The sequence below is a fragment of the Mobula birostris genome, chromosome 27 (assembly GCF_030028105.1).
Source record: "Mobula birostris isolate sMobBir1 chromosome 27, sMobBir1.hap1, whole genome shotgun sequence".
Lineage (NCBI taxonomy): Eukaryota > Metazoa > Chordata > Chondrichthyes > Myliobatiformes > Myliobatidae > Mobula > Mobula birostris.
In genome coordinates, this window is record NC_092396.1 from 1,719,497 (window position 1) to 1,744,338 (window position 24,842).

A 24,842-nucleotide genomic window follows, 5' to 3' on the forward strand; every position below is an offset into this window, starting at 1 on the left:
GTGATATTAACCCTGATTCTGATTCTCGCTTTGACTTCAATTACTCATTCTCAAAAGTTCATTAAAATTACACTGCCGGAAGTTGCAGACTTGCAAATAAATCAGTGCACACTCCCTTTAAAACTGAAAGTGATGATGTACCCTAAGCTAGTGATTCAGAGAATGGAATGGCAGGTTTCAGGTACGGGGTTTCATTCCCAATCCATGGAGCACCATTGGGATATAACACTACCATAACTAGTTTACACGTCTAATGGGGATGTTAATTCACAGAACAATCCTGATGTCATTTTCTGCAAATCAATACAAATCACCAAGTGGAAACGCCAACTCAGAAGGGGAAGACTGTATCCCGCAGATAATGTTTCTTCAGCAATATTTACACGTCCTGACGTATTTGCTGGAAGTTTCCATTTTCTTGAGCTTCTGTGACAACCATCGACCACTAAACCATTTCTGCAAACCACTAGTTAGCAGAAGACATCGGAATTAATATTTCTTGTAATTAGAGGGAGTTGAAGTGTCTTGAGGAGTAAAATCCCGTCAAACTCAGGAATGATCCAGCGCCCCGCAGTCACCATAGAGTGGTGCTGTGAGGGGCTGGGGGTGCAGGATCGTCCACTGAGCAGGTCCCAGTCAAAAGGCAGGGTGAGGGTGGAGATTTACTGAATGATCCTGGGTTGAGGAGCTGTTCGGTGGAAAAGGACAAAACGACATCAGGATTAGAATCAGGTTTATTATCAATGACACCTCTGGTAAAATTGATTGTTTTGCAACAGCATTACAGTGCCAGACATAAAAGTTGTTATAAGTTAGAAAAATAAATAATTAGATCAATAGCCTCAATAGTGTTCATAGGTTCAATGTCCATTCAAAAATCTAAAGGCAAAGCTGTTGTAAAATGTTGAGTGTGTGTCTTCCTGTGGTGCTTTCTCCTTGGTGGTAGCAGTGAGAAGAGGGCACGTCACAAATGGTGAGGGTCTTTCTGAGGTGCTGCCTCTTGAAGACATCCTCTTGAGTGCTCGTGATGGAGCTGGCAGGATTTACAGCCCTCCCCAGCCTCTTGCGATCCTGTGCATTGGAGCCTCCACACCAGACGGTGATGCAACCAGTCAGAAAGCTCTCTATGGTACGTCTGTAGAAATTTGATGGAGTCTTTGGTGACATACCAGTTCTCCTCAAACTCCTAATGAAATGTAGCTGCTGATGTGCCTTCTTTGTAATTGCATCAATATGTTGGGCCCAGGTTAGATCCTCTTAGATCCTCAGAGATGTTGACACCCAGGATCTTGAAACTGCTTATCAGTCAATGACGACTGATGTGTTCTTTGACTTACCCTTCCTGTAGTCTGCCTTAGTTCTTTGATCATGCTAATCTTGAATATGAGGTTGTTGTGACACCACACAGCCAGCTGATCTATCTCCATCACAGGAGCAGGGAGAAAGGATGGGTGGTATCTGCCGAGAAACTGTTGCCTTTGACACCAGTCCTGTCCCCTGTTCCCATCACACCCTAATTCCACCCCCACTACAGACCCATCTCCTTCCGTCCCATCTACTCTGAGGTCAGAAAATGAAGGCCCAGCGGTCAGCGGGTAAGGCTTTGAGTCCAGGGTTATGGGTCAGCGTGTGAGGGTCTGGAATCAGCAGGTGAGGTTTGAGTTTGAGGGTGAGGGGGTCAGTGGGTTAGTGAGTGACACTGTGGGGTTGGGGGTGAGGTCTGGGGCAAAGGGTATTGCACCTGAGCAGTTTATTTCTTCAGCCAGTCAGTGGGAAATGAGAAGACAACAGTTTGAATGAAACAAGTAGTGCATAGAGAATTACTTCAAATTGAAATGTCTTTATTTAAGAGAACCCTTGCATGAACAGTGACTTCACCACAGGAGGTGTTGGGACAACTGAAGAGATGAGCAGTTGTTGGTCACAGGTAGGTTCTGTCTTGTGAAGCTGGCTTCAGTGTATGATTTTCCAGTCCACGCGAGTAACACACTCCGTCTACACTAATGACATCATCACCCGTGTTGGCCATGGAGGGAAATTGAAGGAAGTAGTAGGAGGTGACCAGATCACATTATTAAACCCCACTCCATGTGCTCTGTGCCATTGATGGGTGTGAATCAGCGCGCATATTCTCTCTGATCCTGTTTTTATTGTGTCTGCCCACACATCACACTGCCAATGCTGCCTGTAACCCTCTCCCTTGCCACGAGCAGTCTCAAACCCCCGATTTAATATTTCCATCGACCACAGGAATATTTCTGACTTAACCAGAGCCCGGAATGACATCCAGTGACAGGTACAGGCAGGGTGTGAGGCAGCTATATCTCACACCCGGTCGGTGGGATCTACTCATTGTCTCACTGGGACTGAAGATACAGGTAGGAGGGTGCAAATACTGCACCAATTCACCTCCAATACATTTTACATCCAAAGAAGTACTCTGTCACTGTGGTCACCTGACAAAGGACGAAGCCAGGTTACTCACAGAAAGTCCCTACAAACACAAAAGTGATAATGACCAGAGTGGGAGCACAGGAGTGAATTCACTTCAGAAGGCAGAAGGAAAATAAAGACTGCACAATATTATGGACTGTCAGGGAAAAGAACGGGTCATCAGGGGAAAGGATGGTCCATTAGGGGAAAGTGTGGACCATCAGGTGAAAGTATAGACCATCAGGGGAAAGTATAGACCATCAGGGGAAAGGATGGGCCATCAGGGGAAAGGATGGGCCATCAGGGGAAAGTGTGGACCATCAGGGGAAAGGATGGGCCATCAGGGGAAAGGATGGGCCATCAGGGGAAAGTGTGGTCCATCATGGGAAAGTATGGACCATCAGGGGAAAGTATGGACCATCAGAGAAAAGGGTGAACTAGGTGAGGTTTGATGGTCATCCCCACTCTGCAGCTGGTGCCATGATGGGGTGAAGGAGGATCTGTAGACTTGTGCAAAGCTCAGCATACAACACCTATCTTGTTGTCTCTAAATGCGATATGATGAGCTTGGAAGAGTTGTCATTCAGCCAACACCAAGAAGCCTGAAGCACTGGCAATCATTTGATCATTTGGCCCATCGAGACTGTGTGGTCTCCGCGAATGAGCCTTACTCCTTGATGCTCTCCACAAGTATTGCTTCAGCGACTACAAAATAACTTCTTTCAGAACTTTTTATTATTCTTCCCTCCCCATTCAACCTGTGAGACAAACCCTCATCACTCCACGGGTATCTCTTCCTCAATCCAGAGGCCATTCGGGGAAGCTGCTGGCTTCTGTACTCATGGCCAGAATCATAGCACAAAATGTTTTCAAACTTATTGTCCAAATCTGCAGCACAGACACCCGTTGCAAGTCAGTACTAGTGCCTAGCGAGTTGTAAAGTTGAGAGGTTAGTTCACAGTTACGCTTTCTTCATGAGGGTGAGAATCTTTTACACAATAATCTGCAAAGCTGTTGGTACAGAGCTAGAACAATCCTGCACAAACAACTTTGACTGGCAGGAAATGATATGCTTCCTGTTTTGAAAATGAACGAGTTTCGACACTAGGACCTTTAGAAACGGAAGGTTGAAGATTCATTAACAAATAGCTGTTCATTTAAGAAAAAGCGCACTTCATGTGAACTGGGTGTGACTAAGATGATTGTTGGGCAGGTGTACTGAACCCAAAATCACCTGCAACAGTTTTCCACTTGTCACACCTCAACTTCTGTGGGGTCAGTGTCTGTCCACTACTGGATCAGTGTGTGCTGCTGGGATCTGTGTTCATGGGCTGCTGGGGTCAGTGTGTGGTGCTGGGATCTGTGTTCATAGGCTACTGGGATCAGTATGTGCTGCTGGGATCTGTGTTCATGGGCTGATGGGATCAGTGTGTACTGCTGGGACCTGTGTCCATGGGCTGATAGGATCAGTGCATGCTGCTGGGACCTGTGTCCATGGGCTGATGGGATCAGTGCATGCTGCTGGGATCTGTGTCCATGGGCTGATGGGATCGGTGCGTGCTGCTGGAGTCTGTGTCCACGGGCTGATGGGATCAGTGCATGCTGCTGGGATCTGTGTCTGTGGGATGCTGGGATCAGTGCGTGCTGCTGGGATCTGTGTCTGTGGGATGCTGGGATCAGTGCGTGCTGCTGGGATTTGTGTCTGTGGGATGCTGGGATCAGTGCATGCTGCTGGGATCTGTGTCTGTGGGCTGCTGGGGTCAGTGTCTGTGGGCTGCTGGGATCTGTGTCTGAGGTAATTGACGGTATACTCCCTGATACCACATCTCTGGTCATGTTATGTGACACTGTGGTCAACAATAAAAGGTGACCTGGCAACTTAGTAACCCAAGGTTCAGATCCAACAGCCATCTCTGTGCATCTGGACGAAGGTGTTGTTTCTCGCGTTGTGGCTCAGTGAAACGAAGCTCTAGTAGTGGCAGCTGCTCCTCTTTTTCGGCAGTCGGGGTGGGGGTTGTCGGTTAAAGGGCAGGGTGCTGGTGCTGTGGTCGGGCTGAAGAGGAAACACAACAAAGCTCTCTCACTTCCCTGTGACTGTCGAGCCTGACATGGTTTGTTTGTGTTCATCAGTTGAGGACTAATCACTTCAATATTTAATTAACCATGGGAAGGAATGGATAATTGGGCTCAATTTCACCTTACCCCCTTCCAATCACCCTGCATTCCCCCAGTCACCTCCTGCCTTTAGTTCCTCGAGCTCATTCTGAAAGCAACTCCCCCACCCCTAGGTATCGAGCATTTCATCCCCATCACTTGATTCAATCACCTGATCCCCACCCCTCCCATCCCATCACAATACTGTACCCCATCCTGATGATCTGATCTCCCATCTGCCTCAGTAACTTTGTGATTGACAGTAACATAACGTCTCTATGTGGTACTGTTGCCACAAAACAACTCATTTGATGACACATACTGGATGTCAGTGTTGATAAACCTGATTCTGATTCACAAGTAACAAGTTGTGTCGTATAGAAAGCTTGAAGTTAGGAAAGGACAATGTGCTGACTGAACCCTAATGTTAATACTCTGTATAGTTTAAATTTTAACCTCAGAACATGTTTTAAGTTCCAATTCCCACCAGTTGATTCTCGGACCGTACCTTCTGTAGGTGGAAAAACCACTTTTTATATTCACTGGGCCTGGCACAGGAGACTTGCACGGGTTCCATCATTTCTCCTGCAGGGACAAAGAACCACAATTATTCCAGTAAAACTCTATCATGGATGGTGCAAAACCAGGCTGTGAAAGGAGGAAGGTTGGGCATGTGGCTAGGAAGCCATCCCGTAAAATCTCAGAGCTACAGAAACTCCAACAGAAGCTCCAAAGACCCTATCCCTGGGAGGGGAAGGATCTTTGATGGGCTACACCTGAGGACAACCGGCCCAGGACTGAGGGCTTTGATGAGCTGCTGTTGGTGGACAATGCTCCAATCAAGGAGATGGGCTTAAGTAAGTTTATCCATATACCAGAGAAAGGTTGTTCTGTGGGTTTAGGGGATCTCGAGAAGTGGAGCCAGAACCCAAGGAGAACAGAACATGTCTCAACTGTTCTTGTTGGGGCTGAGAGGAAAATTGGATCAGCCATGATGAAATGGCAGAGCCGACTTGATGGGCCAAATGGCCTAATTCTGCTCCTATATCTTGTGGTCTTATGGTCAACCAACAATACGACATTGTCAGCCAGAACATGACTGGACTGCAGACTGTTAGCCTTTGTTACCCTGCAAAAAGGGAGGGGGAAAATACTGCTGGAGGATTTCTTCAGTGAAGACTCTTTCAGAAGGACCCTCACCCAAAACAATGTCTGTCCATCTCCTTCCACACATGCTGCCTGATTCGCTGAGCTTGTCCAGCAGTTGGTGTGTTGCACCAGTTTGCAGCATTTGTAGTCTCTTGTGTCTCCAAAAGAGGAGATGTTCAATCCCAAACTTGGACCATCCCTCTGCCCCCAGATACTGCCTGTCCTGCTCGGTTCCTCCAACAGTCCAGTTCTTTTCCCTGTCACCTTACGTGCTGCCGGTTACAATGGTGTTCACAGTGTTACATCAGTTTGCCTTGCTGAGGCCAAAGGATTTCCCATCAGTTGAAGATATACATCAGGACCATGACTTGGGGATATGAGTTACCTGTAATTTCAAATTCCAGGTGTCCAATTCGTGCTGATCTTTCCAAAGCTCTGATGCTTTGTGTAGGAAGTCTGCCCTGTATGGGACAGAACATCTGTTAAACCTTTGTGGCTCTCTCACTGTACTCTTCTATAATAACCGACTGCGCTGACTTTAACACTCTGAGTCCCAAGCACAGTGCAATTGATTACGTTCAATAAAAAGAGTTGCACTTAAAAATACTCAACACTGAATCTCCATCACAAGGAGTCTTGAAACAAGTTCTTGCTGCTAACTTGCATTGTTCAAAGTAGGTTTGTAAATTTATTATCAAAGTACGTACACGAAGGAGGTACGCCTCCTTGTAGCAGCTGCAAAACCAAGAAACCCAATGTAACCCATTCAAAGAAAAGAAGACTATCAAACACCCAACATGCAGAAAAAAGAAAAATCGTACATACAATAAAAGTAAGCAAATAACATTCAGAACGGAAGTTCATGAAAGCGAGTCCATGGTTGTTGAACTAAATTAGGGAATTGTTTGCAGTTTTTTGCAATTTGCATTGTAGAGGAAAGCAGTACAGGCTATCTCATTAAATATCTGTCTGACGCAGTGAGATATATTTTTGCATTAGAGGGCGATTAAGGGTGATGGGATTAAGGCAGGAAGATGGGGCTGAGTCCATGGCCACGTTGTGATCTTATCGAATAGCAGAGCTGGTTTGATGGGCCAGATGGTCAACTCCTGCTCCTAGTTCTTATGTTCTTAAGTTGGTCTAATGGCTCACATTACATCTTCACCTTTGTGTTGGTCAACAGTCCCACAGGCACTGACTTCCTCCCAGCTGTTTCCAGCTGTGCGGTTTTACTAAGGCCAGCTCCATGCAGATGTTTCGACCAGGAGTCACTGGGTGTTGGGCAGAGGCTTTTCTACCACAGAGGGCTGGCACATTGGAGTTGCAGGAGTGGAGGCTGGGCAGAAGGGAGGGTGTCACATTCAGGTGGCTGTGCTTGGGAAGTCATGGCAACAGGGAGAGGACTTTGACATCCTTCTTTGGATTGGCTTGAGATGAGGAAATCCTTGTCTTCTCGGAATCTGGCACTGGAAATATCAACAGTCTGGGAAAAAGGGAAAGGGAATTGTTGTTTTTTGTTAAGGTTTTTAATTGACATATAGGCTTTGGCAACAGTAAAGTCTGCTTCAGCACCAGGGTGGCTGTGTGTGCAGGAGACCTGCTTCACAGTTTAAGGTGGCATAGAGGTTTACCTCAGAAGTGATAAAAAGCACACACTTACCTCGTACTGAACAGCAGTTTTCTGCTCATCAGTGGAAAGTATAATAAGATCATCCAGAAATAAAACCATGATTCTTTCCTCAAATCTCTGAATAAGTTAAAAACAAATTAAACCACGTCAGTGAAGCTGAGAACAGGTAAACGGAGTTGCATCTTTAGTAGAATATGATAGGTGTAGTGTCTGCTCTAGGTAGCCAGCATTGAGCACTGGGTATTCTTGCAATGGATACTGGGTACTGGGCTGCGGGGTGCATGACACGGATTTAAGGGTGCAGTAACCCACATTCTCAATGGGTCAGGGGAACCATTCAACCACAGGGTGCATGGAATGGAAGCTAAATTCTTTCTCAAGTATGAAGAACGAGGAAACTGTTCATGTGACCCCAACAAGTGACAGCTGAAGGAACTGGCCTGGGTCAGATGTCCCAGAAAATGACTCGTGGTTCTGAGGTAGTACAGGAGAAATCTGTGTGTGAAGGTGGGGAAAGAACCTGTTACAAGTAACAGAATGTCTAGTATTTATATTTAGGTAATGGAAGCTGATAAGTTTTAAACAACAGCGTGGAAGATCTTTTAGTGCCTGACCTTTGAAGGCTCATGCTGTGGTGAGTAAGTTTCCTTTATCTGCTCTTTACACCGACAGTTCCAGTCCCTGTCAAAGGTTCTGTGTACAGATCTCATCACTGTTCTCTCTCTCTATGAGCTCACCGGGCCTGTCACAGGCATTCCTGATCATACTGCGGCCTCCACAGCTCTGCGAGGAGAAGTCCGATCTGAAGAGGCAGGCTGAAGGACAAACTTTGGGTACCTCCGACCTCTGCAGCTCGGTTTGGTAATGAAGACAGCTCACAGAGAAATACAACACGGAAACAGATCATTCGACCTGTCATGTCCAGGCTGACCAATGGGCTGTTCTCTCAGTACTTGGTCTGTAGTCCCTCAACCCCGACCCCGACCCCGTGCCAGTGCTGTCTCAGTGTTCACCTCTGCACAGCTATCAGTGACTATTCCGCCATTATTCTCAGCCTCTCAGCACCTCCCTCTGCAACTGGATCCTTGACTTTCTGACCAATTAGTAAGGATAGGCAGGGACACCTCCACCATGACTGGCGCCTTACAAGGTGGTGTTCTCAGCCCCCTACTCTACTCCTTGGACAACCACGACTACAAGAGATTAAGAATACACTTAAGAGGGAAATCAGGTGGGCAAAGGGAGGGCATCAGATCAATCCGGTAGGTAAAGTGATGAAAATCCCAAGAGGATAAAGAGTATAACAGTGGCTAGGGAGAGAGCAGGTATCCTTAGAGATCAGCAGGGCTGTCAGTGTCTCAAGCTGCAGGAGATGGGTGGCAATTTTAATGCATACAGCATTTCTCCTCAGTATTTACTAGAGAAAATCTTGCTTACTCAAGAGATGAGGGAGACAGTTGGAGATGTTTTGGATGACAATTATATTGCCAGGGTGTATGTCTTTGCAGACTTACAGTGGATAGGTTAATCATTTGGATGATGGAATTGATGGCTTTGTTGCAGAGTTTGTGGGTCATAGGAATAGAGGTGGAGGGGCAGGTAGTTTTGAGGAAGCAGGGAAATTACAGAAGGACTTTGACAGATTAGGAGCTTGGGCAAAGAAGTGGCAGATGGAATACACTGTCTGGAAGCATATGCTCATGCACTTGGGTAGAAGAAATAGAAGGGTAGACTATTTTGTAAATGGAGGGAACATCCAAAAATCTGGGGACTTGGGAGTCCTTGTGCAGGATTCCCTAAAGCTTAATTTACAGGTTGATCAATAGTGAGGAAGGCAAATGCGATGTTAGCATTCATTTCAAGAGGACTAGCATGTTGAGGCTTTATAAAGCATTGGTGAGGCCTCACTTGGAGTATTATGAGCAGATTTGGAGGGCAGAAGCTGGAGAGGGTTCAAAGGAGGTTTATGAAAATGATTCCAGGATTGAACGGCTTGTCATATGAAGAGTGTTTGATGGCTCTGGTCCTGTATTGATTGAAATTCAGAAGAATGAGGGGTGACCTCATTGAAACCTATGGAATGCTGAAAGGTCTTGACAGAATGAAGGTGGAGAGGATGTTTCTCATGGTGGAAGAGTCTAAGACCAGAGGACACAGACTCAGAATAGAGGGTATCCTTTTAGAGCGGAGATGAGGAGGAATTTCTTTAGCTAGAGAGAGGTGAATCTGTGGAATTCTTTGCCACAGGCAGCTGCGGAGGCCAAGTCTTTATGTATATTTATTCAGAAGGGTAGATAGATTCTTGATTGCTCAAGGTATGAAGGGATATGGGGCTGAGAGGAAAAATGGATCAGTCATGATGAAATGGTAGAACTGACTTGATGGAGCAAGTAGCCTAATTCTGCTCCTATATCTTATGGTCTTATGATCTTATATAAATCCCCAGGGCCTGATCTAGTGCATTATTGGACATTGTGGGAGCCTAGAAAGGAAATTGCAGAGACCCTTGCAGAGGCATTTGCTTGATTGTTACCCACTGGTGAAGTTCTTGAAGACTGGAAGGCGGTTAATGTTGTTCCATTGTTTAAAAATAGTAGCTGGAACAAGCCAGAGAACTACCTGCAACACACATCAAAGTTGCTGGTGAACGCAGCAGGCCAGGCAGAATCTCTAGGAAGAGGTACAGTCGACGTTTCGGGCTGAAACATCAACTGTACCTCTTCCTAGAGATGCTGCCTGGCCTGCTGCGTTCACCAGCAACTTTGATGTGTGTTCCTTAGTTTTCCAGCATCTGCAGAATTCCTCGTGTTTACAGAGAACTACCTATTGGTGAGTATTGAGAAAGTTACTTGGGGAAATTCTGAGGCACAGGATCTATCAGCATTTGGATTAGGAGAAGCATCGTGGCTTTGTGTGCGAGAAGTTGTTCTTGACAAACCTTTTAGAGCTTTTTGAAGAATTAATCACAGAGGTAGATGAGTGTAGAGCAGTGGAAGTTGTTTCTTTGGATTTTAGAAAGCCTTTGACAAGGTCCTTGCTAGTAGGCTGGTCAGGAAGGTAAGGTTCTATGGGACCCATTTAGGTGGATTCAACATTGGAACATTGAAGCAGAGGAGGGTTGTTGAAGGTTGTTTCTTGGATTGGAGGCCGATGACTAGTGGGGTGTCACAGGGGTCAGAGTAAAGACCCTTGTTATTTGTTAGCTATATAAATGATTTGCATGTGACTGCACAAGGCTTTGTCAGTAAGTCTGCAGATGACCCAAAATTAGGAGGTGTTGACAGTGAAGACGATTCTGTAGGTTACAGGGTGATCTTGATCAGTTAGAAAGTGGTTTGAGAAGGGACAAATGGATTTCAGTACAGATAAGTATGAGGTGATGCATTTTGGAAAGTCAGACCAGCATAGGTCTTGTACTAGGGGGTGTAATGGAAAACAGGGACTTAAGAGTACAAGTGATTAGTTCACTGGAAGCAATGACACATGTTGAAAAATGCATTTAACATGCTGGCCTTCATTAGGCAGAGCTGCAAGTATAGGAGTCGCAATTGTACAAATCATCGGTAAGGCCGCACCTACAGTACAGTGTTCAGTTTTGGTCTAGGAAAGATGTGGTTAAACTGGAAAGAGTGCAGAAGACTAGTTATTACTAATTAGTTATTGATAGTTAGTGATAATCAACCAGTAGTTCATGATGTGCTGACTTGCTGCATCCTCCCAGCTGTTTAGGATGAGGGTGAGGGGTCACAGATAACATGCAGAGGAGGTAAGCAGGAAAAGGACAGACCTGGCTGTGTGCAAAGCGGATTTGCACCATGGACAGATAGACAATGTGTCCCATGTGCTGAATGGGAGTTCCTTCCCAACCCTGGATGGGGTTCTGCCGTAGGTACTTCTCGAGCTCCAGCCTCTTCCACACTTCATCGCAGGGAATCTTGGGTTAAACCAACACACGCAGAATATATTACAGTGACTCAAAAGATGCAGCCCTTTCACCGAGCACATGCGGAAACTTCAAGAAAGTTCGAGGAAATTAGTCAAATCACAAAGGTGAACTTGTGTTCTCTTGTGGTATGGCAGGAAGCTGATAAATAGGTGACGAGATCTGTAGGCAGTGATTACCATAACCTGCGCCGCCCTCAGGCTGAGATCCAGACACAGTGTGTCTTTCCCTTGCTTAACCCTCTCATGCTGAGTTACGGACCCAGCAATGGCCTCAGAGTAAATGAATGTCAACTCACTGGTTTCCATCCATCTACCATCTACCTCCTGTGGCCTTTCAAATGTTCCCCTTACCCATTTTTCCCAAAGAAGTTATCCACACATTAACCACAAATGGCACTGTGGGTCTGTCACTGGGTCATGAATACCCATGTAGGCCTAACATTGGCTCACAGATTCCCGTGTGGATCTGTCACCGGGTCGCGGATCCCCGTGTGGATCTGCCACCGGGTCGCGGATCCCCGTGTGGATCTGCCACCGGGTCGCGGACCCCCGTGTGGATCTGCCACCGGGTCGCGGACCCCCGTGTGGATCTGTCCCCGGGTCGCGGACCCCCGTGTGGATCTGTCCCCGGGTCGCGGACCCCCGTGTGGATCTGCCACCGGGGCGCGGACCCCCGTGTGGATCTGCCACCGGGGCGCGGACCCCCGTGTGGATCTGCCACCGGGTCGCGGACCCCCGTGTGGATCTGCCACCGGGGCATGGATCCCCATGTGCATCTGACCCCCGTGTGGATCTGCCACCGCCTCGCGGACCCCCGTGTGGATCTGTCACCGGCTTGCCGACCCCCCGTGTGGATCTGCCACCGGGGCATGGATCCCCGTGTGCATCTGACCCCCGTGTGGATCTGCCACCGCTTTGCGGACCCCTGTGTGGATCTGTCACCGGGGCGCGGACCCCCGTGTGGATCTGCCACCGCCTCGCGGACCCCCGTGTGGATCTGCCACCGGGTCGCAGACCCCCGTGTGGATCAGTCACCGGGGCGCGGACCCCCGTGTGGATCTGCCACCAGGTCGCAGACCCCCGTGTGGATCTGCCACCGCCTCGCGGAACCCCGTGTGAATCTGCCACCGGGTCGCAGACCCCTGTGTGGATCTGCCACTGGCTCGCGGACCCCCGTGTGGATCTGATCCCCGTGTGGATCTGCCACCGGGTCGCGGACCCCCTTGTGGATCTGATCCCCGTGTGGATCTGCCGCCGGGTCACGGATCCCCCTGTGGATCTGCCGCCGCCTCGCGGATCCCCGTGTGGATCTGTCGCCGGGTCGCGGACCCCCGTGTGGATCTGACCCCCGTGTGGATCTGCCGCCGGGTCACGGACCCCCGTGTGGATCTGATCCCCGTGTGGATCTGCCACCGGGTCACGGACCCCTGTGTAGATCTGCCACCGGGTCGCGGATCCCCGTGTGGATCTGCCGCCGGGTCGCGGATCCCCGTGTGGATCTGCCGCCGGGTCGCGGACCCCCGTGTGGATCTGCCGCCGGGTCACGGACCCCCGTGTGGATCTGCCGCCGGGTCACGGACCCCCGTGTGGATCTGCCGCCGGGTCACGGACCCCCGTGTGGATCTGCCACCGGGGCATGGATCCCCATGTGCATCTGACTCCCATGTGGATCTGCCACCGGCTCGCGGACCCCCGTGTGGATCTGTCACCGGGTCACGGACCCCCGTGTGCATCTGACCCCCATGTGGATCTGTCACCGGCTCGCAGACCCCCGTGTGGATCTGCCACTGGCTCGCGGACCCCCGTGTGGATCTGCCACCGGGTCGCGGACCCCCGTGTGGATCTGCCACCGGGTCGCGGACCCCCGTGTGGATCTGCCGCCGCCTCGCGGATCCCCGTGTGGATCTGTCGCCGGGTCGCGGATCCCCGTGTGGATCTGCCGCCGGGTCACGGACCCCCGTGTGGATCCGCCACCGGCTCGCGGATCCCCGTGTGGATCTGTCACCATGTCGCGGACCCCCGTGTGGATCTGTCGCCGGGTCGCAGACCCCCCTGTGGATCTGATCCCCGTGTGGATCTGCCACCAGCTCGCGGACCCCCGTGTGGATCTGTCACCGGGGCGCGGATCCCCGTGTGGATCTGTCGCCGGGTCGCGGACCCCTGTGTGGATCTGACCCCCATGTGGATCTGTCGCCGGGTCGCGGACCCCTGTGTGGATCTGACCCCCATGTGGATCTGTCGCCGGGTCGCGGATCCCCGTGTGGATCTGCCACCAGCTCCCGGACCCCCGTGTGGATCTGTCACCGGCTTGCGGACCCCCGTGAGGATCTGCCACCGGGGCATGGATCTCCGTGTGCATCTGACCCCCGTGTGGATCTGCCACCAGCTCGCGGACCCCCGTGTGGATCTGCCACCGGGTCACGGACCCCCGTGTGCATCTGATCCCCGTGTGGATCTGTCACCGGGTCACGGACCCCCGTGTGGACCTGTCCCTGGGTCACGGACCCCCGTGTAGATCTGCCGCCGGGTTGCGGATCCCCCTGTGGATCTGTCACCGGGTCGCGGATCCCCGTGTGGATCTGTCGCCGGGTCGCGGATCCCCATGTGGATCTGTCACCGGGTCGCGGACCCCCGTGTGGATCTGCCGCTGGGTCACGGACCCCCGTGTGGATCTGCCGCCGGGTCACGGATCCCCCTGTGGATCTGCCGCTGGGTCACGGAACCCCGTGTGGATCTGTCACTAGGTCGCGGACCCCTGTGTGGATGTGTCACCGGGTCGCGACCCCCGTGTGGATCTGCCGCCAGGTCACGGAACCTCGTGTGGATCTGTCACCGGGTCGCGGATGCCCGTGTGGATCTGCCGCCGGGTCACGGATCCCCGTGTGGATCTGTCACTGGCTCGCGGATCCCCGTGTGGATCTGCCACCGGGTCGTGGACCCCCGTGTGGATCTGCTGCAGGGTCACGGAACCCCGTGTGGATCTGCCACCAGGTCACGGAACCCCGTGTGGATCTGTCACCGGGTCATGGATCCCCCTGTGGATCTGTCACCGGGTCACGGATCTCTGTATGGGTCTGACACTGTGTACTGATCTGATGTTTTATTCTTGATTCCTGTTCCTCTGACTCCCCTTCACTAGAGTCACTACCCCACGGAGGACTGTAGGCTCGCACAGACCCTTGCACTCTTCCGTTAATGGATCAAGAGCCCGTGTCAGTGCCTGACATGGTCGCTGGTGGTTACTGATGCAGTCGTCACTCACCAGCATTTCCAGTCTGTGCTGTTTATGGGGTCGATAGAGGGAAGCCTTCTTCACTCTCCTTGGTAAATGGGCCATCCATATTCGGAACTCTTCCTCGTTGGAACACATTATTATCTTGGAGTCAAACATTGAACCTGTGAGAATAAATATGACAAATATAGGATTGAGTAGAAATTTATCCTTGCTGGAACTGTGTGTGACATTGAAGAATAAATTCTCCTGTCAGGAAATGTTATAACAGAAGAATCCCTGGTCCTGCAGCCAGGAATGAAAGGGTTAATGCACGAGGAGTGTTTGCTGGCTCTGGGCCTATACTCGCTGGAGTTTAGAAGAGTGAGGGGGTATCTCATTGAAACCTATCAAGGCCTAGGAAGGCAAAAGAGATATAGAAAAGCATCTTGTACATACGGCAGCAGCAAACAATGATTCCTTGGGCGACATCTTCCAGATGGTCAATCATTTTAGCTTTTCTATGTCTTCTACTTATTCTTTTTATCATAATTTTGTTTTTGAAACTGTTGGGGCCTGTGACTTACAGCCTGTAGTTCGATGGAGTGAGCTAGCACTCTGCCATCCCTGAGAAAACTCCAGGAGAGAAATGCGAGCACGAGCTATCGTGAGGAGAAGCTCAGAGGTGAGATGAGGGGCCATGATTGACTGCATTTCTCACTGATTGAAGTGTTGAGGTAGATTGAAATATCAAGGCAAATACGGAAGAGAGCAAGCAGTTCTTGAAAAGGCCACTTGAGCTAGTTTGTGTTTCTGCCCTCAGTGGGGTCACTGGTTGGAGGTCCTTCCCCTTGGGAAGGCGGTTGGGTCTCGATGCTCTCGGAGGTGTTACCAGAACTCTGAGGTTTATGGATTGGACTGTAGTTATATTGGCCTCCTTCAGTTCTGTGCTACTTTTTGTATTCTTGCTCATTCTTTCTTGTTGCAGATTGGCGATTGGTGGTTTGGGTGAACTGTTTTTTTTTATGCGAGTGAGGGGTTGGGGGTGGGGACTTTGGGGTTTGCAAGTTTTTGCTTATTTTTCTTTTAGTGTGGTGGGGGATTGATGTCTTCCTTTTAACTTCTTTTATGGTCTTCTGTATTTTATGGCTATCTGGAGAAGACAAATCTCAGAGTTGTAATCTGTATACATACTTTGAAAATAAAATTAACCTTTGAACCTTTTTAGATAGTGTGAATGTGGAGAGGATGTTTCCTGTAGTGAGGGAGTCTAGGACCAAAGGCCATAGCCTTAGAACAGAGAGATGTCCCTTTGGAAGAGAGATGAGGTGAAATTTCTTTAGCCAGAGGCTGGCGAATCTGTGAAATTCATTGCCACAGATAGCAGTGGAGGCCAAGTCATTGAGTATATTTAAAGCAGAGGTTGATAGGTTTTTAAGAATGTCAAAGGTTATGGGGAGAAGGCAAGAGAATAGGGTTTAGAAAGAAAATAAATCAGCCATCATGAAATGGCAGTGTAGACATGAGGGACTGATTGGCCTAATTCTTCTTCTATGTCTTATGGCCAATGCTCTAGATCCAGGTTTGTGTTTCCCACCAGGTTCACAACTGCATCTCAGAGACCTCACGGGGGTCCATCATTACCTCAGGCCAGTAGTATCCATTTAAAACCAGACGGACTTTCCTCCCAGTGGCTTCCTCATGTACAGCCCATTCCCCTCAGTGCCAGTGTCCTCAGGCACCTGTAACCTGTAACCAAGTCATTTTGTCACACCCCCCACACCTCCTGCTCAACCACCCTGTGCACATCATCCAAGTCCAATCCTCCCCATCCTCCCTCCAATGCCCCTGGGCTGAACTTGACCTCCTCCACACTTGTCCCGACCCATCCCACTGCCCTACCTGTCCCTTCCCCTGCACCAGCTGTGTCCCTGAAACCCTCCAATTCCGCCTGTGCCCTACCCTGAGCCCTGGAGTGTTGGGTCAAATGGGCACAGAGCCTCAGAGAAAGACACCCATGTCTATGGAACATGAGCACTTTGTGCTTTGCACTCAGGCTGGGGACGGGATTATCTGGATCCTTCGTGCTTACCTGTAATTTCAAATGTGTTCTCCACTAACATTCTGACTGAAATCCCCGACAGAGGCAGCAGGCCCTGGGAAACAGAGAGAAGAAGGTTAACACTCATGTACCATTGTCCCCATATCATGGGCTCTGCCTCCTTCGGTTGGTTTACTTAATTTCTGCTTTTGTTATTCACCAGTTATAAGGCCATAAAACATAGGAGCAGAATTAGCCCATTTGGCCCTTCAAGTCTGCTCCACCATTTCACCATGGTTGATCCAATTTTCTTTTCAGCCGCGATCTCCTGCCTTCTCTCTGTATCCCTTCATGCTCTGACCAGTCAGGAATCTATCAATCTCTGCCTTAAATATACATAAAGACATGGCCTCCAAAGCTGGCTGTGGCAAAGAATTCCACAGATTCACCACCCTCTGACTAAAGAAATTCGTCCTTATCTCCGTTCTAAAAGGGCGCTCCTCTATTCTGAGGCTGTGCCCTCTGGTGTTAGACTCTCCGCCATTGGAAACATCCTCTCCACATCCACTCTATCAAGGCCTTTCACCAGTCTCCAGTTGCCCCTCATTCTTCTGAGTTCCAGTGAACACAGGTCCGGCGCCGTCCATCCTGGAATCATCCTCATGAACCTGCTTTGAACCCTCTCCAGTTTCAGCACATCCTTTCTCAGATAAGGTGCCCAAACTTGCTCACAACACACCAAGTGAGGCCTCACCAGTGTTTTATAAAGTCTCAACATTACATCCTTGCTTTTTTTATCTAGTTCTCTTGAAATGAATGCTAACATTGCATTTGCCTTCCTCACCACAGACAATCCTGCACAAGGACTCCCAAGTCCCTTTTTGCCTCAGTTTTTTTGTATTTTCTCTCCATTTAGAAACAGTCATCCCTTTCATTTCTTCTCTCAGTGCATGACCATACACTTCCTGACACTGTATTCCATCTGCTATTTGTTTGCCCATTCTCCTAATCTGTCTAATTCCTTCTGCAGACACTCTACTTCCTCAAAACTACCTGCCCCTCCAGTTATTATTTTGTCGTCTGCAAACTTTGCAACAAAGCCATTAATTAGATTAGATTAGATTAGATTAGATTATGAGGACACACAGTTCTCTTTTATTGTCATTTAGTAATGCATGCATTAAGAAATGATACAATGTTTTTCCAGAATGTTATCACAGAAACACATGACAAACCGACTTAAAAACTGACAAAAACCACATACGTTATAACATATAGTTACAACAGTGCAAAGCAATACCGTAATTTGATAAGAACAGACCATGGCACAGTAAAAATCTCAAAGTCTCTCGAAAGTCCCATCATCTCATGCAGACGGTAAACCTCCAGCACTGCAAACTTGCCGATGCAGCATCCCGGAAGCATCCGACCACAGTCCGACTCCGAGTCCATCCTAATACTCCCATCTTCCGACCAGCTCTCCGACACCGAGCACCATCTCTGTCAAGCGCTTCGACCCCGGCCCTGGCAACAGGTGATACACAAAGCTGAGGATTTGGGGCCTTCGTCTCTGGAGATTCTCGATCGCACAGTAGCAGCGGCAGCGAAGCAGGCATTTCAGAAGCTACTCCAGGTGTTCCTCCGTGCTTCTCACGGCTGTCTTCATCAAATCAGGATTGTGCACGGCACCCCTAGTTACACATATCGATATCATTTGGAACGGCCGCGCGCACTGCGTCGGGTGGCCATCTTCTCCTCCCTACATTGTCCAAATCATTAACATATAATGTAAAAAAACTGGTCCCAACACAGACCCCCTGTGGAGCACCACTAGTCACTGGCAGCTAACCAGAAAAGGCTCCCTTTATTCCCACTCTTTGCCTCATGCCAATCAGCCACTGCTTTATCCATGCTAGAATCTTTCTTGTAATTCCATGAGCTCATAGCTTGTGAAGCACCCTCATGGTGGCACCTTGTCAAAGGCCTTCTGGAAATCTAAATACATGACATCTACTCAGTCTCCTTTGTCTATCCTGCTTGTTATTTCTTTAAAAAACTTCAACAGGTTTGTCAGGCAAAATTTTCCCTTGAGGAAACCATGCTGACTATGGCCTATTTTATCACGTGCCTCCAAGTACCCTGAGACCTCATCCCTAACAATTGACTCCAACATCTTCCCAGCCACTGAGGTTAGACAAACTGGCCTATAATTTCTTTTCTCTGCCTCTCTCCCTTCTTGAAGAGTAGAGTGATATTTGCAATTTTCCAGTCTTTCGGAATTATTCCAGAATATAGAGATTCTTGAAAGGTCATTACTATTGCCTCCATGATCTCTTTCAGAACCCTGGGGTGTACACCATCTGGTCCAGGTGACTTTCCTACCTTCAGACCTTTCAGTTTCCCAAAACCCTTCTCTCTAGTAATGGAGACTTCACACACATCATGACCTCTGACACCTAGAACTTCCAGCATACTGCTAGTGTCTTCCACAGTGAAGACTGATGCAAAATACCTATTCAATTCATCTACCATTTTGTTGTTCCCATCACTATCTCTCCAGCAGTCTGATATCCACTCTCGCCTCTCTTTAATACTTTAAGTATCTGAAGAAAATTTTGGTGTTAATATTATTGGCTAGCTCACTTTTGTATTCCATTTTTACCTTCTTAATGACTTTTTTAGTTGCCTTTTTTGGTTTTTAAAAGCTTCCCAATCCTCTAACTTCCCACTAATTTTTGCTCTACTATATGCCCTCTCTTTGGCTTTTTTGTTGGCTTTGACATCTCTTGTTAGCAATGGTTATGTCATCTTTCCTTTAGAATACTTCTTTCTCTTTTGGACGTATATATCCTCTGCCTTCTGAATTCCTTCCAGAAAATCCTGCCTTTGCTTCTCTACCATCATCCCTGCCAGTGTTCTTTTCCAATCAATTCTGGTCAACTCCTCTCTCATGCCTCTGTAATTTCCTTTACTCCACTGTAATACTGATACATCTGACTTTTGCTTCTCCTCAAATTTCAGGGTGAATTCAATCATATTATGATCACTTGCCCCTAAGGGTTCTTTTGTCTTAAGCTCTCTAATCAATTCCGGTTTATTGCACAACACCCAATCTGGAATAGCTGATCCCCTGGTGGGCTTAACCATGAGTAGAAATTCCTCCTCTTGGAATCCCTCGCCAATCTAATTTTCCCAATCTACCTGCATATTGACGTTCCCCAAGTCTATTGCAACACTGTCCTTTTGGCATGCATTTTCTATCCCCTGTTGTAATTTCTAGGCCACGTTGTTACTACTGTTTGGGGGTTTGTATACAACTCCCGTCAGGGTCTTTTTACACTTGTGTTCCTTATCTCTATCCATAATGATTCAACACTTTTTGACCATATGTCACCCCTTTCTAATGACTTAATTTCATTGCTCACCAACAGAGCCATTCCACCCCCTCTGCTTTTCTGCCTATCTTTTAGATACAATGTTTATCCCTGGACATTAAGCTCCCGGCTATAAATCTTCCTTCAGCCATGATTCAGTGATGCCTACTACATCATACCTGCCAATCCGCAACTGTGCCTCAAGTTCATCGACGTTATTTCATATGCTACATGCACTTAGATATGACACCTTTAGTCCTGTATTCAGCTCTTTAGATTTTGTCTGCCTTTTACATTGCAACTCACCCTGTTGACTGAAGTTTTGCCCAATCATTGTCTCCCCTTGCTAAGAGTGACATTTTGTGGTTTTTGTAAACTTCTTACATCATCCTCAACACTATCACCCTGGCTCCCATCCCCCTGCCAAATTAGTTCAAACCCTCCCAAACAACTCTAACCAACATGCAAACAAGGAAATTGGGCCCCTGGTTTAGGTGTAATCTATCCCTTTTATACAGGTCATACCTTCTCCAGAAGAGATCCAAATGATCCATAAATCTGAATTCCTGCCCCTTTCACCGGTTCCTCAGCCACACATTCACCTGCCATATCATCCTATCTTACTCTCACTGGCGCATGGCATAAGGAGCAATCCAGAGATTACTACCCTGTTTCTTATCTTTTTAAATCTTTTTATTAATTTTCAAAATTATAAACTCAATAACAATGTTGATACAAAGAGATTGGAATAATCTTAATCAGCATATACAAAAAGGATTTTAAGTAACATAGGTATAATAGACTTCCAAACTCATAATAAAATTAGTCATTAAAAAAAGAAATAAAAAGAAAAAAAATATATAAACACAGAAAAATCCCCAAAAGAAAAAGAAAATAAAAACCCAAAAAGAAACAGAACAAAACAGGGCTAGACCAATATCTTGAATCAGGTATGTTCAGTAATGTCGTCAACTCCGATCCTGTATTCATATAATTTAAGTTAAAAAAAGATTTGGAAAGGTCAGATTACATCATATGAAAATGTTGCATAAAAGGTTTCCAAGTTTCTTCAAATTTAACTGAAGGATCGAAAATATCACCCCCAATTTTTTTCTAAATTTGAACTTAATATAGTTTGAGAAAACCATTGGAATGTGGTTGGAGGATTGATTTCCTTCCAGTTCAACAAAATCGATCTTCTCGCCATTAAAGTAACAAAAGCTATCATCTGACAGGCTGAAGAAGACAAAGATCTATGTTCTACCATCGGCAATCCAAAAATTGCCAAATAGGATGGGGTTTTAAATCAAAACATAGAACTATTGAAATAATATCAAAAATATCTTTCCAATATTTTTCCAAAAGAGGACAGGACCAAAACATATGAGTTAAAGAAGCCACCTCAGAGTGACATCTATCACAAGTAGGGTTTATATGGGAATAAAAACGAGCTAGTTTATCTTTGGACATATGAGCTCTGTGTACTACTTTAAATTGTATTAATGTATGTTTAGCACATATAGAAGAAGTACTGACTAATTGAAAAATTTTATCCCATTTCTCTATAGGTAGACAAAGCTGAAGTTCCCTTTCCCATTCATTTTTAATTTTATCAGATATACCTGGTTGTAATTTCATAATTATATCATAAATAATTGCTATTAATCCCTTCTGAAAAGGATTTAAACCTAAAATTTTATGTTTCTTAACTTTGTACCTAGCTCCCTAAAATCTCTGTTCAGAACCCCCTCACCTTGTCTACCCATGTCATTGGTGCCAAAATGCATCAAGACTTCTGGCTGCTAACCCTCAACCTTGAGAGTGCCATGGATCTGATCTGAGACATCCCTGATTCTGACACCAGGGAGGCAACATACCAACTGTGCGTCTCTATCATGCCCACAGAACCTCGTCTCTGTTCCTCTGATTAAGGGATCTCCTGTCTCTACTTCAGTCCTCTTCACCTCTCCACTCTTGTCGGGTGCCAGAGACCTGGTCACTGTTTCTCCCCCCGGCAGGTCGTCACATCAACAGAATCCAAAGTTTTATACTTATTATGAGGGGAACGGCCACAGGTGTACTCTGCACTGGCCATGCATTTCCCTTCCTTCTCCTGACAGTCACCCAGTTACCTGTCTCCTGCAATTGAGGGGTGACTACCTCCTTGTAGCTTTTGTCTACCACCTCCTCATTCTCCCGTATGAATCAAAGGTCATCGAGCTGCAGCTCCATTTCCTGAATACGTTCTCTCAGGAGCTGCAGCTTGGTGCACCTGATACAGGTGGGTTTATCTGGAAGACAGGACTTCCCACATCCCACACAGAGTACAAAACACCGCCCCCGGAGACATTCTCACAACACTCGTCTGCCCGAACAGATAAGGGTGAATAAGTAAGTACTGAAAGAGAATAACTTACAAGATATTTTACCTCACCCGACCCTGATCTTGCCGAAGCCTGATGAGCCAAAGACTGGCTCGCTCACAAGAATGGCTGCTCTGCCTGCACTTGAGTTATTTTTATTGGACCTTTCTAATGAATCCTTCCAGCTGACTGGATGCTCCTCAACTCAGAGAAACTGCCGCGTCTCAATGGCCATCCTGACTGGAGGTTGGCTCCTTTTACTCACCCCTGATGTCGGTTGCCCTTCTCAGGAAACTCAGTTATCTGGCTCAGTGTTATGTGTCTGTTCATGTCCACACACCTGCACCTGGGCTACACATCTGCCTGTCTTCTGCAGACATGCATGTGGTGGGAAACTGTGATACTGGGATACTGTTGGTGTTGGAGAACTGCAGTGTTGGAGAACTGCAGTGTTGGAGAACTGCGGTGTTGGGGAACTGCAGTGGAGGGGAGCCGCAGTGATGGGGGACTGCAGTGGAGGGGAGCCGCAGTGATGGAGGACTGCGGTGTTGGGAAACTGCAGTGGAGGGGAGCCGCAGTGATGGGGGACTGCGGTGTTGGGGAACTGCAGTGGAGGGGAGCCGCAGTGATGGGGGACTGCGGTGTTGGGGAATTGCAGTGGAGGGGAGCCGCAGTGATGGGGGACTGTGGTGTTGGGAAACTGCAGTGGAGGGGAGCCGCAGTGATGGGGGAGTTTGGTGTTGGAAAACTGCAGTGGTGGGGCACTGCGGTGGAGGGAAACTGCAGTGTGGGAAACTGCAGTGGCGGGGGATTGTCGTGGTGGGGGACTGCGGTGGTGGGAAACTAGTGGTGGGGAGCTGCAGTGGCGGGGGATTGCGGTGGTGGGAAACTAATGGTGGGGAGCTGTGGTGGTGGGGGACTGTGGTGGTGGGAAACTAATGGTGGGGAGCTGTGGTGGTGGGGGACTGAGGTGGTGGGGACTGCGGTGGTGGGGACTGCAGTGGTGGGGTCTGTGTTGGTGGGGATCTATGGTGTTAGAGGAGTCAGTACTTGTAGCTAGAGCATCAGCGACCTGTTTGACCCCTCTTTCTGAGAAACCATCCCCACCCGTTCTCAGCCTGTGTGGCCCATTAGAGGGTAATGATACAACAGGATGTTACCTGATAGAGGAACCTCTCTGTCTCATCGTCCACAGCCAGAATCAGCAGATGCAGGGGGAAGAGGACGAGGTGCCTCCTGCTCTTCTCCTGCAAAGATGAGAGAACGTGTCATGGCAGGTCTAGTTCCTGTAACCCAGGTCCACCTGTTCCCACTGCTGAGTCTCCCCCTGATTCTCTGCCCTCCCTCTTCATCACCTGCTCTCCCAAGACTCTCCGCTCAGTCCTGATATCCCACCTGCCCTGAGCTGGAGCGGGTCGATAGAGCGATACAGAATGGAGACAGGCCCTTTGGTCTAACACAGCCAGGTGAACTAAAGACTCACCCATTTGCCCGTTTATTTATTGAAGAACAGTGTGGCACGGCCCTTCTGCCCTTTGAGCAGTACTGTCCAGCAATCCCCTGATCTAATCCGAGCCAAAAACCATGCGATAACTTACAATGACCAACTACCCTACCAGCTGGTACATCTTTGGACTGTGGGAGTAAACTGGGGCACCCAGAGGAAACCCATGTGGTCATGGGGAGAATGTACAAACTCCTTACAGAGAGTGGTGGGAATCAAACCTGGGTCACCGGTACTGTAAAGTGCTGTGCTCAGATGGTGGTGGGAATCGAACCCGGGTCGTCCATACTGTAAAGTGTTGTGCTAACTACTACACCATCGTACTGCCCTAAGTTTAGTCTACGTCCTTCTACACCTTTTGTATTCATGTACTTGTCCAAACTTCTTTTGAACATTGTTAATGCATCCATCTCTACCACTTGCAACAGCTCGTTCCACTCATCCACCACTCTCTGTGTGACAAGGTTGACTCCCAGGTCCCCTTTCAATCTTTCCCCTCTATGCCGACAGTTCCTGCACTTGCCTCCCATCTGAAAGGCTGAGGCACCTCCACGGTTTCTGTGTGACTGAACCTCTTGGTCCACCTCACTCGAATGGCTGACCTAGTGAGGTTGGGTTCTCTGTGAGACTCTCTGATTCCGTCAGTTCAGAGGATGTGAAAAGGCTCTGCAGAAATGAGGCTGGTTCTCAGTACATCTTCCGCCAGAAGATGGCTGCCAGGCTACAGGGTGATGTTGTCTAAGAGGACATGCCTAGTGAGGAGCTGAGAAGGAGTTACCTCAGTGTATTTGTTGTGAAGCACCGCTGAGGATGACCACACGACCTCCCCCAGGGATGTGATGTTCTCTCCTTCCCAGCCTAGAATAGGTTCCGTGCAGATAATCTTCTCCAGGTCTCCACGTGACTTCCCCCACAGTACCTCAACCTGCGAATATCAGACGTCACTAAGTAAACGTGCATTTGTTAACACATCCAGGTAAAACACAGATACGTTTATTCTATACATCTGGGTCGGTTTCTTAGAGTAATGGCTGTGCT

General features: G+C 48.1%; 1 protein-coding gene across 1 annotated transcript in view; it reads right to left on the reverse strand.

Annotated features, from left to right (window-relative positions):
• Positions 1 to 1,824: 1,824 nt before the first annotated feature.
• Positions 1,825 to 24,842, reverse strand: part of LOC140188673 (pleckstrin homology domain-containing family N member 1) — a 31,591-nt gene continuing 8,573 nt past the window's right edge. Inside the window, exons 4-12 of the mRNA XM_072245164.1 lie at positions 24,583 to 24,729; positions 23,461 to 23,547; positions 16,615 to 16,678; positions 14,574 to 14,707; positions 11,154 to 11,300; positions 7,397 to 7,483; positions 6,122 to 6,197; positions 5,096 to 5,172; positions 1,825 to 4,486 (exon numbers count right to left, since the gene is read on the reverse strand). Coding sequence (XP_072101265.1) covers positions 4,403 to 4,486; positions 5,096 to 5,172; positions 6,122 to 6,197; positions 7,397 to 7,483; positions 11,154 to 11,300; positions 14,574 to 14,707; positions 16,615 to 16,678; positions 23,461 to 23,547; positions 24,583 to 24,729 — 903 coding nt within the window. The 3' untranslated portion in view covers positions 1,825 to 4,402. The remainder of the gene's footprint in view (positions 4,487 to 5,095; positions 5,173 to 6,121; positions 6,198 to 7,396; positions 7,484 to 11,153; positions 11,301 to 14,573; positions 14,708 to 16,614; positions 16,679 to 23,460; positions 23,548 to 24,582; positions 24,730 to 24,842) is intronic.